A 15,513-nucleotide genomic window follows, 5' to 3' on the forward strand; every position below is an offset into this window, starting at 1 on the left:
CGACATCGAGTCAGGGCTCATGTTATGACCGAGTGAGAGCAAGAGAGGGACACTTTATGGCAGTAAAACAGAGGTACATGACGTTCCCCCTCCCTAAAATAAGTGCATGTCTGAGAGTGGTGAAAAGCTCAGTGTACACACTGCATACGGCTTCTGTAAAGCCCGGTTTCCTTCATAAAGCCCTTGGAGTTACTGTGGCATCCCCGAAGGTCTATTCAACTGTAGTCGCTAAAGTGGCACCCCATTATGGGACTCCCTTGTTTCATCTAGGGTAACCACAGTGGGTGGCCATTGCTACTGACAACCCACGATGTCATATGATTAATGGGGAGTCATGCTGATAAGCTCTTGAGTATCACATTGGAGCCCTAAAGCAGCCTCGCACCATCCAAGCACACTAGAAGTGTCACGAGCAATGCAGTATTTTATGTGACACTCAGAGATGGCCTGTAAAACAAGTTCACTTTTGTCCACAGTCACAAAAAGTGACTTAGTTTTACAATATGTTAAATAAAAATAAGCAAACCTTCCTTTGTTTAACATGTGCTGCTTGTAGAATCTGCATATCTGATGTTGCATGATGGAACTATGAGACGTCTAGCGCATCTTACAAATAAATAAATAAAAATAAAAAAATGTATGTGTTGCCTAAATACAAAACCTAAAGTTAACTTTTATAATACAACAATAATAGCAGAGGTCTTAAAATAGAACCCTGTGGTATACCATAAGTAATGGCACATAGATTCAATGACTGCATTTAGTTCTTAGTCTCAGATTGTTTACAACAGTAATCAGTCAATGGTGAGAATGAAAACCTGAGTGAAATTTTAAAAAAAGATTAATAAGAACTACGTATTCTTGCAATCTAGTTACAACAACTTTTTCTAGGGGCCAAGTCATTTTCAACTGCTATTTAAAAAGTTTGCAGTGGCTTTTGAACCTCAATGTTTAAAAGGACACTTTTGAGTGGCTGCACTTTAAAAGACTTCCTCTTTCCAGTGGTTCAGTGCCTCCTTCATGTTCTTGAAGCAAAAATGTCTTTCCGGTTCCTCATAGTTCTCAAAAAAAAAACAAAAAAACACACCAAAGAGGAAAAACAAATAAAAGCAGCCAAAGGCTTGATTTGACTGCTCAGAATTTAATCTCTCATTTATAAACATCACAACAAAATGTTACTCACTTAAAAAACAACCTAAGCCACAAAGTAATGTCAATAATAACAACAAAGCAAAATATTCAATGTCAGTACATCATGAATAAAAATCAGCTTCTGGTGGTGGAGAAACTGAATAAATTAAGTGTAAGTGTTGAGACTCTATGCAGGTTCTTGTTCACTGTTGTTGAGTTGTGCATATTCCAGAGCTGCCTGCTGAGAAAGACACAAACAAACTTCACAAAATAGCTTGCAGAGTTGTGTTCTAAGCTATTTTTTAAATTTTAATTACCTGGCTGTCTAAATTAATACAGAAATAAAACTGTGGACAATATATGCTGCTTTAGTTTTTTCCCCCATATTTTGTAGGAAAGTATTTATTTATGCTTATGATAATTAAGCATGTTTCCCCCTAATGATAAACCTCATAATGAGGGGAAAAAATAACAATACCTTTTAATGAGAAAAAAAGTCTGACTTTCATATTCATCACTACTATATGAACACAAATATAAAGTATTTCTTTATCATGGCATTTTTTGTTGTACTGCTCTTAATTATGCTGATTCTAGTTAAAAAATTATTTATTTTAATTATTTTTTACTGTAATACAGTGATGATAATGAGACTTTTCCTCTTTGGGTTTTGTATGACTTGACACTTTCCTGACAGTCTTTATAAGCCTGACCAAATCAGATACAGCATATAGAGATTTCTTCTGTGGCATCCATTTCTTCCACAAGAGGGCCTCCCTGTTGCAAAACTATTTGTACATACCTATATGTGGGCTTGTGTGTCTGTGTGTCAACATTGTGCATCACTTACGCCCTCAGCCTGTTCCGAAACTCCTACAAAAAACAAATGAACCACCGTCACAAAAGAGCCGCAGTGGAAAATGTTTTTTAACTTTTGAATATTTAATAACTTCAGCTCAACTTCCTGAACCAACTCCAATCAACTCCCAAGGAAGAGGAGTGCGGTGCCCGCCTTAGGCTTATCGTGTTAGTGCCATGCTAATGTGCCTGTGTAAGTAATCTGTTTCCCTCCAGGTGCAGCTATTGTTTGGCAATATGTGGGCATGCCAAAACCCATTTCAGCGTGACCTCTGCTATGTTTCAGCATTGTTTCACATGCATACCGCAATGATTAGCAAGAGGTCTTGCTATTAATCAACTAGAGAAAAGGGACTGTGGAGTGTTTATTTGTGCTGAGGAAACAATAGCCGAGTTTCTGTGTCGTTGGGCAGAGGAACATGAGGCTCCAGGGCCCATTGTGAAAACAGGAAGCTCTTTCCCACCAGCGCAGGAAACAGCCACCTGGCGTCTCATGCATGATGAAAACACCGCACGTTCATTAACAATGTCAGTTTGGACACTTTTACTGCCTGTTATGGTCATGCTCAAAGTGGAGGGTTGCGTGATTCAAAGATCTGAGCTCACCTGGTGTGGACACCTGGACCTCTGTGTGTTGGACACTGTATTCGGGCTCTATGCTTTTCGTCACAGGAACTTCTAAATATGGACACATTTTGGACACATCAGCATTAAAACTCTAACCAACATTCTTTCTTACATTTTTTGTTAAATAATTGCGAACAATTAAGAAAATGTAAACAGAGTTCTGACACAGCATTTCACACGGAACCAATACCAATGATTCAATAGAACAAATATTCAATATCCAGCTATAACTGACAGATTTTTCACAAAGATGCCATCTGAGGGATTCATTGACTGTTGAAGATCTTTGAAACTCACTCTCTGCAACTCACCTCTGCTGGGATCCACTTCCTGTGGCTGAACCAGCTCAGAGTCTTCATCAGCATGATCGTCAGATTCTAGTAAAATATCAAGCAGAGGGTGTCACGTGATGATCTCACATCTCACTGGCATAATTCTGTTTAAAATCTGTACCTGAGCCAGATACATTTTCACTCCAGACATTCCTGCCCATCACACAGGGAGTTCCTGTGAGGTAGAAACAAACAAGATATCAACAACAAACAAGATATGAGTTCAACATTTAGAGACTTTTCAATATGATTCAATATTCAGAATATCATTCAGTCATTTCCATAAACCTGAGGTGTCCATTTCAATGTCCTATAAAAGTCAGCTCTAGCCTGCACAAAATACACTCACTGGACATTCTAGCAATCCTAAAGACCTTGATTAGCTAGTTCAGATTTGGTTAATTAGGACTGGAGCTAAACTCTGCAGGACAGTGGCCCTCCATGAGCAGGATTAGACACCACTGCAATAACAACCCAACACACAAAGATACCAGAAAGGGATATTATTAGTGCTGTCAATTGATAAAAAAAAAAAAAACCGAATTAATGACACTTTTTTTCCCTCCTGAAATTAATTGTAATTAACCACAATTAATCCAACTTAACATTAACGTTTTTAAATATACTTTTATATTGCAATAATTTCACATGCAATCTTCAAATTAATGTAGAAACAACACAAAGACAGTATATTTTTAATATTCATTTAGTGGCATCTTTTTTATGACTGAAGGTGAGTATCAGTGACACCAATACTGCTACTGATGTCTCTATGAAAGTTTTTTTTCATCCTAATATTTAACCATTGACTATAGTCATTCAACATTACAGTATAATTGAGAGCTATCAATTTGAACATTTATTTGACTTCAAAAAATAACAGCTTCTAATTTAAGTGAAACTAAAACAATCTTCACATAAACCCATTATAATAAATGTAATATTTAGCTACCTGTGCTCTTTAGTTAACAGGTAGTAATGCCATTGAACTGGAAAAATTAATCACCTGCATTAACAAACTAATTTTGAGAGCACTAGATATTATATAACAATCGGGGGTGTGTTTCCCAAAAGCATCATTAGCTAACTATGGCCGCAAATTCCATTGAACTCTATTGGTAATGACAGAACTTGCGAGCATAGGTTTGGGAAACACACCTCTGCATAGTGCTCTTTGCATGTAACAAACGCCACAGGAATTACATTTGTAATGCAAAACCAGAAGTTCATTCCCCTAGAAAAAGTAGTCCTACTTAAGAAATGAGGATTTAGATAATTATACAGCTCAAATACAGGTGCATCTCAATAAATTAGAATGTTGTGGAAAAGTTCATTTATTTCAGTAATTCAACTCAAATTGTGAAACTCGTGTATTAAAAATGAACTTTTCCATGGCATTCTAATTTATTGAGATGCATCTGTAATTCTACTTGCGTTACTGCATGCACAAATTTTAGTTACACATCAAATATGATTTTGTATGGAAATCATCACTACACCCAATTTGTATTGAAACAGAAACTTTAATCTACGTGGACCAGACTTGACGGTAGTCTAATTAAAGATCAAAGTAACTTTTTTTTTTAGGATTTATTGAACACACAACAGCTTAAACAATAGCCAAATACACTGTATTAATATTCATATGACAAGGATGAGGACATTTGTTACCATTGATAGCGGTGTTGTCTTCAATGTCGAGAGTAAGGCTTATTCTCATTGGGTCACCTGATTTGGGCCTTGAAGGTTTTCTGAGAAAGAAAGCATTTTCAAACAGAATGGAAGAAACCTTCAAATGATGATATAAGACATAACAAATGATGTAGATGTTAAACAGAAACGAAGAGGCATCTTACACTGATAACTCAGTTGCTTGCTTTTTTCTGCGTGGATGGGACATTTTCTTAAAAAAGACTGTCAGGACTAAGACGATAGCCACCAAAAGCAAGATACAGAACACTCCAATAAGAGCTTTCTTCCACAGTGCTAAACTGACTATAAAAAACACACACACAAATCAGCAGAAAGGACACTTGGACATCTTCAAAAACTTATTCCGTAGACATTTTCACTTTTAGGCCAGAAACATACTCTACACAATTACAAGTTCTCAACATTGTCGCAATGTGAGCTTAGTGAGAGTAGCATTAGTTGAAACTGTTTTCACTGTCAGTTACTCTTTCAGGTCAACTAACTTTATCACCTGCATCTGTGTACTTGAACAGAGTAAACATTGCAGTTCAATAGAAGCTCTACTATGACTTTAGAGTGATCAAATGGTAAGCTGGTGTTTGTATTAAAAAACGTACCACCAATTCTGGCTGGATAACTCTTTTTGGTTTCAGAGGCGTAATTGGACGCCTCACAGTAGTAGTCGCCTCTCTGGTCTCGTTCGATGGCTTTGACGACATGTTTTCCTTCTAAGGATCTGACCTCTTGGATGGAGGAAAGGAGCATAACTCTGTTATAATACCAGGTGAAGGTGATGGGGTAAGTTCCCTGTTGTACACGGCAGATGAGGGTAAGATCTGACCCCTCTGTGACTGTAACCTCCTTTGGCTCCAGGACTGGCCTGGAAACGGGTACTGATAGACAGAAAAGTTTAAATTCTGTTGTTATTTATGTAAGTATAATAATACAAGCCCATAAGTTTTCTGAAGTCACCTTTCAGTGAAAATCATGAGCTCTGTTGCAAAATCCGATTCACCATTTGACATATTCAATGCAACACTTGCGAGAGCCAATGGTGTTTGGAGTCGATGTCATGCCATGTTTAACTGAATGTAAACAGGAATGAGATTCCAGTGACATTATCATTGAATAACAACAGCTTCTGTAACATAAAACTGTTGTATGACTTCAGAAGACTTGGGGCCAGTTTTACTAAACAGGGCAAATTAGCGCGAGAGCGCAAATCCAAAACAGCGCCGATGGGAGGGGAAATTTACTAACAATGCGCTAATTAAAGAATACATACATCTCATTTACATATCGACAAATGCAATATACCAAGCGCAGCACAAATTAGCGTAGTCACAATTAAAGAATAAATAAATGAAGAAGCCAGTTTGTTGAAAAGAACCGGAGGCCAAAAAATTAATTTTGATAGAGCTGTATTGCGTGACTCCTAGTTGAGGGTTCCAAGTCATCTTTTATTTCCTGAAGCAAGTTAAAAATATCATGGCTTGGCAAATTATATTTTTGGATAATGTGTTCTTCTGGCATTACAAATAAATTAATACATGTGGAAAAACCCTTCTCCCTTCTACCACATGCTCTCTGTTCTCTGCAGTGCCTCCTCTTAGCAACAATAATTGCAGCCATTTCAAGCGCAAAATAGTTTAAGACATGCTTTTTTGGGGCGTTAAATAATGGCGCAAATGCCAGTAATTTGACAAGTGCAAACGTTAGTAAAATGTGTTGCGTGATTCATTTCCTCCCATAGTTCCTCCCATAACTTTTGCGTCTGAAAGGGAAACTCTTACAAATGCATATTCAATAAGGTCAGGCGCAAAAATAACTGTGTTCACGCCTTTTCAGCGCTAATTCTTCACTGCGCGTCTTTAGTAAATCCTGACAGTACTATTTAACGCCAAAAAACTGGCCCATGAAATATAGCTATAGTTGTGGATCACTTTTGTGTGTTTTGATTCTTCCATGGAAATAACATGAATAAATAATGAGAGAATTAATTTTTTTTAGTGAACTAACCATTTAAAAACTTTACAAACGTATGTTTTGACAATAGTCAGATTTCACATACATTCATGTTTTATTTACTGTTTGTTTCACTGATATTGATTAATTCATCATTTTTTGATGGCTCTCAAAAAGAGACTTGTTAAATTTGTTAAAAGCAAACAAAACAAGTACTGGCAATAAAGTGTGAATATCATTTCCTCTAGTATAAAACATAAGAACATCAATTAAATAAAGCTTGAGAGGCAGTGCATTGCATTGATTTTACCACAGATAAATGGTGATGTACAAAAGATGCAAAACGGTGACCAAAACACTGTAACACGTGCTTTTATAAACCATTCAGCTCTTTCAACATGGCTTGTGTTTCACTGGACACTGGACAAGTTTACAATGTCAGAAAAGCCATACATATGGAGCTGGTTGTGTTAGTTTACAAATCATGCACTGTGGTAAAAGTGTTTTGAGGTCATAACATAGTTTTGTGCAAGGAACAGCATGAAAAAAAGTCTTTATTAATCAATAATCTGCACCTGTAATTATAATTTGTGTGAAAAGGAATACAAGTTGGTGTTTTACAGCTACTAGTTTTCATTTCAGCTGGAAACTGCAGGGAATTGTATGTACAAGTATGTTTTTGGAGTTTTGCAAAATGTAACTAGAGGCATGTTATTCCAACGAGTCTGTTGCAAAAATGTATCATGACACACTTTGAATGGCTTGAAAAAATTTTCTCTGAAAGTGAAACTTTTGGTAAACTACAGTGATTATTTCATCTAGCAGGCTTTGGTGTGCAGAACAGGAATACAATTAATGTCACACAAGTTTCAGTCATCTAAAAAGGTACCGGCGGACACAAAGGTCCATCAGTGATTAAAGCATATATCAGCATCTAAAAATAACAACATGCATTTCAAAATTATTCAAAAATAGCAGCAACACAGAGGGTTCAGTGTGAAGTATTAGGATGTGGTCCTCTTACCTATGACAGGTGCTCTAAGGGGCTCACTGGTCCTACTGAACGATGACCCACGGTTAAAAGCCTGACATGCGAAGGTATAGATCTCTTCTGGAAAACTGATGGAGGTTATGTTAAAGATCGCCCTGTTGGCTGCCTCAACCACTGTCCTGTTAGCCACTGGAACGCGGGTCTTCAGTAAGGTGTAGGTTATTGGAAGCGTTCCATTTTCAGCCTCACATGAAATCCTGAACGGCTTACCGACAATCACCGTATTAACAGCACGAAGGACTGGGGCAGAAACAGGCACTGGAAAAGAGGGGAGGAAGATGAGAAGCATGCTAAAAGCATGCACATAAGAAACCATACCAATTGAGATAAAAGTATTTGCAGCATTTTGCATGCTGTCGACTCTACATTCTTAAACATAAAGGTTCTTTATTGGCTGATGTGGTTCCATGAAGAACCTTTAACATCCATGGAATCTTTCCATTCCACAAAAGGTTCTTTATAGTGGAAAAAGGTTCTTTAGTTTATTCAAATGTTCTTCACACTAAGAAAAAAGAAGAACTGTTCACTGAACAATTCTTTGGGGAACCCAACATGATTATGTTATTGCACCACCACACAAATCCCCTTATGGAACCATTATTTTTAAGAGTGTAGTATACTGGCACCATTGGGAGTGACTATATAGCTAGTTTATCAAACACCTTATGTTATTATTGTGTTATAACATAGCAATAACAAAAAATGCTATGTTATAGAAGTCAAAAAGACAATATGGATAATATGCATGTCCCCTAATGACAGAGCTTTGACAAAAGCATAAACTCATCACCTTTAGCTTTTACATCATGTGGTGAGCTGGTCTTGTTAACTTCTTTAGCCATTGCCATACAGTAGTATTGCCCATTGGTGGCGGGGCTTGCAGTGTCTTCGTATTTTGCAACTGCTGAAATGCGTCGACCATCTTTCAGCAGAACATACTTTATGTCTGCTTTTCCGATCTTCACTGAGGAGATTACAGTACTGCTGCAGGTCAGAGTGAAGCGTTCTCCTTCAAAAAGCTGGTCTGGGCTCATTCTCAAAATTGGCTTCGAGAACAGTTCTGATGGTTTCAGAAAAAAATATTTAATTATCATGCAGTCCAGGGTTATTGTAGTTAACTAAATCTAAAATTGAAGCCATAAAAACCTGTGTTCTTCATATAAACAAAACAAGGCTTTGTCTGTGCTCTTTCCAATTAGAGGCAACCGCTGCATTTTAATCAAGATCCAAACAAAGATGCTGCATACATGCAACATGAGCAGTTTTTAATCTAAATTAGATTGTATAATTTCGAAATTTGAAGCAAAAAACAGACTGGTTTGACTTCAGTTTTGTGAAACTATACATAAAAAATATCTGCATGAAACCGAAACAGCAGATGAGCTGAACGAGACGCAGATTCACTCTCTGCCAGCAGGTGGCGCTTAAAGCGTTTCCTTGGTTTCCGCTGTTAACAAAGCAGCGCTGCACTTATGAACTTTAATATGCATTATACAGAGGCAAGATGAAAATAAAATCTAAACTTTTCTAAAGACAGTAAGTTCCCCTCAGACATACATTCATATAAACTCCTACCCATAACTAAATCGCGATTTGTTTAGCATCTCAATCGATTTGAATCGTCACATATTTGAATCGATTTTCAACCGGCTCGTGGTTAATCCTTACATCCCTAATGGTTGGTGATGTGTACAGCCTGAATGACGAACATTTGAATTGTATGGAAATCTGATGCACATTTCTCTTATAAAATCTTGATGGTTAGTTACCTGCAACATGTAGCGGATAGACTGCCTTCTTTTGCACGCTGCCTTTCTCTGCTTTACACACATAGTCCCCTGAATCCTCAGCTCTTACTACGAGGCTCTTTGTGAAGGTTGTATGAGATTCATGAAGAACGATGTTGCCTTTAGTGAGGTACAACTCAATATCTGGGGGATATTGCACCTTACATGTGATCTGCACTCTGTCACCCTCAACAACATTCCCTTTGGGTGAGAAACTTATCTGTGGGGTGATCGCATCAAGATCTGTAAAAAAAAAGAGATTAATCTCACTTTTAATGTAAAATATCATTAGCAGTGCATTTACAGTATATGGTCTATAAAGACCCAACGAAGTGGCTTGATTAGCAGTTTTTTCCCCATGTGTTGCTGTGTTTCTTGACATATCATATCGGGGGAGACATTCTCTCTCTAGGGAACATTTTGTTGGACAAAAATGTGAATAAATTCATGAGAGAAAGATGAATCATCAAAATTTTTGATCTTAATGACAAGATTCCATTGACAAACTTTTTTTTTTGCCCAACGTGAACACAAATGTTACTTTTATTAACAGGTTTCAAGTAATCAATATGCTGTTACCTCGTATAATAACTTTCACCATGTTGCTTTGGTTGGAGAGGCCAGCATTAGGGTGCATTATAACCATATAGGCACATTGCAGGTAGATTTCTGTGAGCTTCTGCGTGGTCAGAATGGTCGTCACAGAGTTGCTGCTACTAATGACTCTCTTGACATCCAGATTATTCTCGTAGAAGTAGAAGATCAGACTGCCCGTCTCCTCTGGTGCACTGCACGTGGCAATAATGTCTTCCCCCTCAGACATGATGTCAGACTTCACCTTCAGCATAGGGTTCTGAAGACCTGCATGGGTTTAAACCACTGAATATAATCAGACACATCAACTAGACAATTTAGCAACAATGAAAACCATTGCTGACATCTGATAAAAAATTATGTGATGACCGCAAGCAGAAAACAAAAGAATTCTCAAGTATCATCAGCAAATCTTGCCATGGCTCTGCGGTTTACTAGCAGGGCAAGTTCATAATCAAATAGCATCATTAAATGGTGGATCTGATGACGAAGCTGTTATCAAACATAATACTGATTTTGAAGGGGATGTAAACGAAAACATTTTAAGATTAGCATCTAAAAAGGTTCAGATGCAATTGTTGTTAAAATATCAGTACAGTTTTATGCTATTAGGACAATTTAGAGCAGGGGCGTAGCCATCATTTCAGAAGTGAGGGGGACAGAAATGTTATATATATATATATATAGACACGTCCCCCGCGTCCCCCGCGTAATCTACGCCCCTGATTTAGTAAAATTTAGTTAGATATAATTCTGAATATGTAATAATGATTGGCGAAACATTCATGCATTCAAGGGTTAAAAGGCCTAAACATATTTTGTTTAAACACACAGTCCTACAAAGGAGCAAAGGCTTTATTGAAAATATAGTGGATGACAACAGTTGCTAAAGTAGAATTGGTCAGTAATGCCTTTAAAGGGATAGTTCACCCAAAAATGAAAATTTGCTGTTCATTTACTCACCCTCAGGCCATCCAAGTTGTAGGTGACTTTTTTTTTTCATCAGAATAATAAAGAAGATTTTTAGCTGATTTTAAAGCGTACAGAAACAAGACCAAATTAATACTCATTGCTCCTGACAACATAGTGAGGTCTTATGAAGCGAAACGATCAGTCTGTGCAAGAAACTGAACATTATTTACAAAATTATTAGCCTACCTGTAATCCACAGCCTCAGTCAATGGGGAAATCTTATTCTTTTCCATGAACTAGTTCTTTCAGATAGTTTGTTTCAATGAGCTTGTTTCAAATAACCGAATGGCCAGTTTGTTTACATAATCACACAATGATATAATGTATACACAATTACATTATTAAAGCAGCCAAAGCATATAAAGTGAATAAACTTGTCTTAATCAAATGACCTTTTTACATAAACCATGATAAACCATGAAAACCTTGCACAGACCGATCATTTTGCTTCATAAGACCTCAATATATCATCAGGAGCATATTAATTTTGTGTTGCCTGATATGCTTTTTTAAAATTAGTTTGGACTCAAAGTGATGCTAGCCACTGACTTGAATTTTATGAATCACCAGAGTTCCAGCAAAAAATCCTTACTATTCTTCTGAAGTAAAAAGGTCACCTACATTTCAGATGGCCTGATGGTGAGTGAATCAACAGCAAACTTTCATGTTTGGGTGAACTATCCCTTTAAGACGGGGCTTAGCGAGGGGTCATTTACTGTATGTTACTAACCTGTGACGCTTAATAACAGGATGTTGCTTGTCTTGTGCTTGTCGTAGATGTGGACACTGCACTGGTAGCGGCCAGAGTTGGACACCCTGGCAGAAGATAAACTGCGCTCCATCACTGAGGCACTGATATTTTTGGAGTACATCACCTGATCGTCCTGCAGGAGTCTGAAGGAGTATGTCAGCGGCTGGGGGAGGCTCTGACTGACACTGGCCTCACATCGTAAGATCACGTCAGTGCCACTCTCCACATTATTAGCAGGAAGCACTGTCAGCGTCACCTGATCAATGGTCACTGCTGCTCAGAAACACCAAGAAATAAGAAACACACACATAAAAAAAAAAACTAAAACATTAATAGAGGCAACAGAATATCAATAGATCGTGAAAAACTTCTGTGTACATCTACAATTTAACTTCTTCAGTCAAAATAGCAGAAAAAATCATGACAGAAGAGACACAATGCATTGTTTACTTACCTGAATTATTTGTAAGAAATTACTGAAGCAGTTATTTGAATGAAATAATTTACATAAGTAAACAAATATTTCATATTTTATATATGTTATTGTAAAATTATTTTACACATTTAATCAGAAGATTCATCATCTGTGGTGTTACACAATAGCTGACTTCTTAAATATAATCAGAAAAAGCTTTTAAAACTTTCTGTTTGAAAAGAGGCCTTCTGTTTCAGTGCTGTGCTGAAGACATCACAGCCATATATAAGATCAAGAAGATGCTTTTTGAGGCACATTAGCAGTGTGGCGTCCATCCAGCACAAACACGAGTACCATGGTAGCACCCTGTTTTTAACACATTTTCATATTAAGGGATTTTTTTTTTGGGATATGTTTCACAGTTATTTTTGGGCTCAAACCAGACATTTCCGGATATTTCTATGGTTTTGAACATGAACCATGGAAATACCACACACACACACACACACACATGTCTGGTCAGCTATCCTTGTGGGGACTCTCCATAGGCGTAATGGTTTTTCTACTGTACAGACTGTATTTTCTATTGCGCTACGTCATTTACCAACTTTTTTTTAGATTCAGATTAGCTTAATTTAACTTTTATTTTTGTTTTAGTACTTTTATTTTTTAGTTTTGGTACTTCAGCTTAGCTTATTGTTTTCAGATAGTTAGGCTACACATCTAATTTTGATACTTTTGTTATGTGCTTTTGTCATTATAATTATAATTATTATTTATCTTGAATTAATTGTTATTTCAGTTTTAGCTGTAGTCATTTTATTACTTCATCTTATTTTATTTCAATTAGCAAGACAAGATTTCAAATTTTCAAGGTTTTCTTTCTTTTTTGTTTAGATTTTTCACCTGATATTTGATTTCAATTTCAGCTTTATTTCAATTAACAATAGCTTTAGTTTTAATAGTTCTCATTTTATGTAACAGTAACAGCACTGTTTTTGGAGGTGTGTAACATGGTATTACCATGCTTTTTTTTTGGCATGTTTCCATTTTGGACATGTACTATGTTACATATACATTATTTTGTTTGGGCATCGCACCATAGTAACACCTTGCATTTCTAGACATGGAACATGATATTACTACGTTTGTTTTTAGGCATGTACTGTACCATGGTAGTACTTGTCCAAAAATACATAGTATTATGTATATTTATACCATATATTTTTATTTTGACATGTATCATGGTATTACCATGTTTTTGAACATGGCATGATAATACTATGTATTTCATGTATTTGATACCATGTATTTGATGGGCAAGGTAAATATCATGGTACATGAGAATGATGATCTTTTACTATCTTGTCAAAGCACCATTGTATTACCATCTGATACAATCACGGAATGAGGCTTATAAACATTAAGACTTACAAGTCAAACCCATCTGTGGTCAGAAGCAAAAATATCATCCACATCCTTCAAAACAAAAGGCCACAAAAAAGCCTCTGCAAAAGTGACCTTGACACCATGCGGCATGCTGGGTACATGACAGGAAGTACATGATTAAAGAGAATGAGTTGAAAACAAATGTCAATATGTGCCTCTGGCTCGCAGGCTTCTGAAAGGAGATTGCAGTATACGAGTACGACCACTAGCTGTCGCTCTAGGTTTACAGAGAGGATGTTGACTGCAGAGAAACTGTCTATAGCCTTCATAGAAGTAGATATTAAATCAGTAAAATGCTTCATCTCTTCATTATCAAAGATCAGAAATGAGCAAATAGATCTTTCTGTCCCTAAACTCCTGTCAAAACAAGTTGTGATGCTCTGGATGAGAGAATTAATTGAAGCTGTCACATTCACTGCATTTATGTGACGCTTTGAGCCTCTATTCATGGCAGTTCCTCTCCTCACTCGCCTGAGGGAACTCTTGAATTAACAGTTCTAAATGATTCATGCTGTATGTTTGAGCTTTAATTGGGCGTCTGCATCGCCAGCAGCACACCAGCACAACCAGTTTGGTCTCTGCAGTGAATTACCTCAGGTTTAGCACAGCACGCAAACACAGGATGTCCTGCTGCCCACAATGCCCACATAAAAATAGATGAAATGATCACCAAGGCAGAGCACATTGAGGAATCAGTGACTCTACTGTTTTTCTGCTTTAGCTGCCTGTAAAGCTCTACTGTTCTGCAGCATGTTGAAATGCATTCACCCCAGATGTGCTTGTTATCCACTGACACAATACAATGAATTTTAGCAGTTGGAAAATGGGATTGTGGCCACAACACAGTATATAAACACTACTGTTCAAAATTTTGGGGTCGACAAGATTTTCATTTTGAAGTTTATTTGAAGAAAAATAAAGTAAAAACAGTAATATTGTGAAACATTACAATTTAAAATAAATGTTTTCTATCTGAAGTGTCACATGATTCTTCAGATATCATTTTAATATACTGATTTACTCCTCAAGAAACATTTCTTATTATTATCAGTGTTGAAAACAGTTGTGCTGCTTAATGTTTTTGTGGAATTTATATACCAATTAAAATTTCCTTTCCTTTCCTTTTCTTTTCTTTTCTTTTCTTTTCTTTTCTTTTCTTTTCTTTTCAACACTGTATATAAACACTACTGTTCAAAATTTTGGGGTCGACAAGATTTTGTGATGATTTTCATTTTGAAGTTTATTTGAAGAAAAATAAAGTAAAAACAGTAATATTGTGAAACATTACAATTTAAAATAAATGTTTTCTATCTGAAGTGTCACATGATTCTTCAGATATCATTTTAATATACTGATTTACTCCTCAAGAAACATTTCTTATTATTATCAGTGTTGAAAACAGTTGTGCTGCTTAATGTTTTTGTGGAATTTATATACCAATTAAAATTTCCTTTCCTTTCCTTTTCTTTTCTTTTCTTTTCTTTTCTTTTCTTTTCTTTTCTTTTCTTTTCTTTCCTTTTCTTTTCTTTTCTTTTCTTTCCTTAACTTAACTTAACTTAACTTAACTTAACTCTTTCCTCTGTCATTTCCTTTCCTTAACTTAACTTAACAACTTTTTCCTCTGTCATTTCCTTTCCTTTCCTTAACTTAACTTAACTTAACTTAACTTAACTTAACTTAACTTAACTTTACTTAACTTTACTTAACTTAACTCTTTCCTATGTCATTTCCTTTCCTTTCCTTTCCTTTCATTTCATTTCATTTCATTTCCTTAATGTAACGTAACGTAACGTAACTTAACTTAACTTAACTTAACTTAACTTAACTTAACTTAACTTAACAACTTAACTTAACTTAACTTACTTTCCTTTCCTTTCCTTTCCTTTCCT

The 15,513-nt window shown here is 36.3% G+C and overlaps 1 protein-coding gene across 1 annotated transcript in view; it reads right to left on the reverse strand.

Moving 5' to 3' along the window:
• Window positions 1-1,108: 1,108 nt before the first annotated feature.
• pecam1a (platelet and endothelial cell adhesion molecule 1a) overlaps window positions 1,109-15,513 on the reverse strand; it is a 19,808-nt gene continuing 5,403 nt past the window's right edge. The window contains exons 2-14 of the mRNA XM_016556145.1: window positions 11,740-12,033; window positions 10,023-10,304; window positions 9,426-9,686; window positions 8,447-8,716; window positions 7,630-7,914; window positions 5,258-5,533; window positions 4,805-4,943; window positions 4,620-4,699; window positions 3,070-3,123; window positions 2,928-2,993; window positions 2,596-2,667; window positions 1,982-2,004; window positions 1,109-1,369 (exon numbers count right to left, since the gene is read on the reverse strand). Coding sequence (XP_016411631.1) covers window positions 1,319-1,369; window positions 1,982-2,004; window positions 2,596-2,667; window positions 2,928-2,993; window positions 3,070-3,123; window positions 4,620-4,699; window positions 4,805-4,943; window positions 5,258-5,533; window positions 7,630-7,914; window positions 8,447-8,716; window positions 9,426-9,686; window positions 10,023-10,304; window positions 11,740-12,033 — 2,153 coding nt within the window. The 3' untranslated portion in view covers window positions 1,109-1,318. The remainder of the gene's footprint in view (window positions 1,370-1,981; window positions 2,005-2,595; window positions 2,668-2,927; window positions 2,994-3,069; window positions 3,124-4,619; window positions 4,700-4,804; window positions 4,944-5,257; window positions 5,534-7,629; window positions 7,915-8,446; window positions 8,717-9,425; window positions 9,687-10,022; window positions 10,305-11,739; window positions 12,034-15,513) is intronic.

Source organism: Sinocyclocheilus rhinocerous, unplaced genomic scaffold (assembly GCF_001515625.1).
Source record: "Sinocyclocheilus rhinocerous isolate Xijiao unplaced genomic scaffold, SAMN03320098_v1.1 scaffold647, whole genome shotgun sequence".
Taxonomy (NCBI): domain Eukaryota; kingdom Metazoa; phylum Chordata; class Actinopteri; order Cypriniformes; family Cyprinidae; genus Sinocyclocheilus; species Sinocyclocheilus rhinocerous.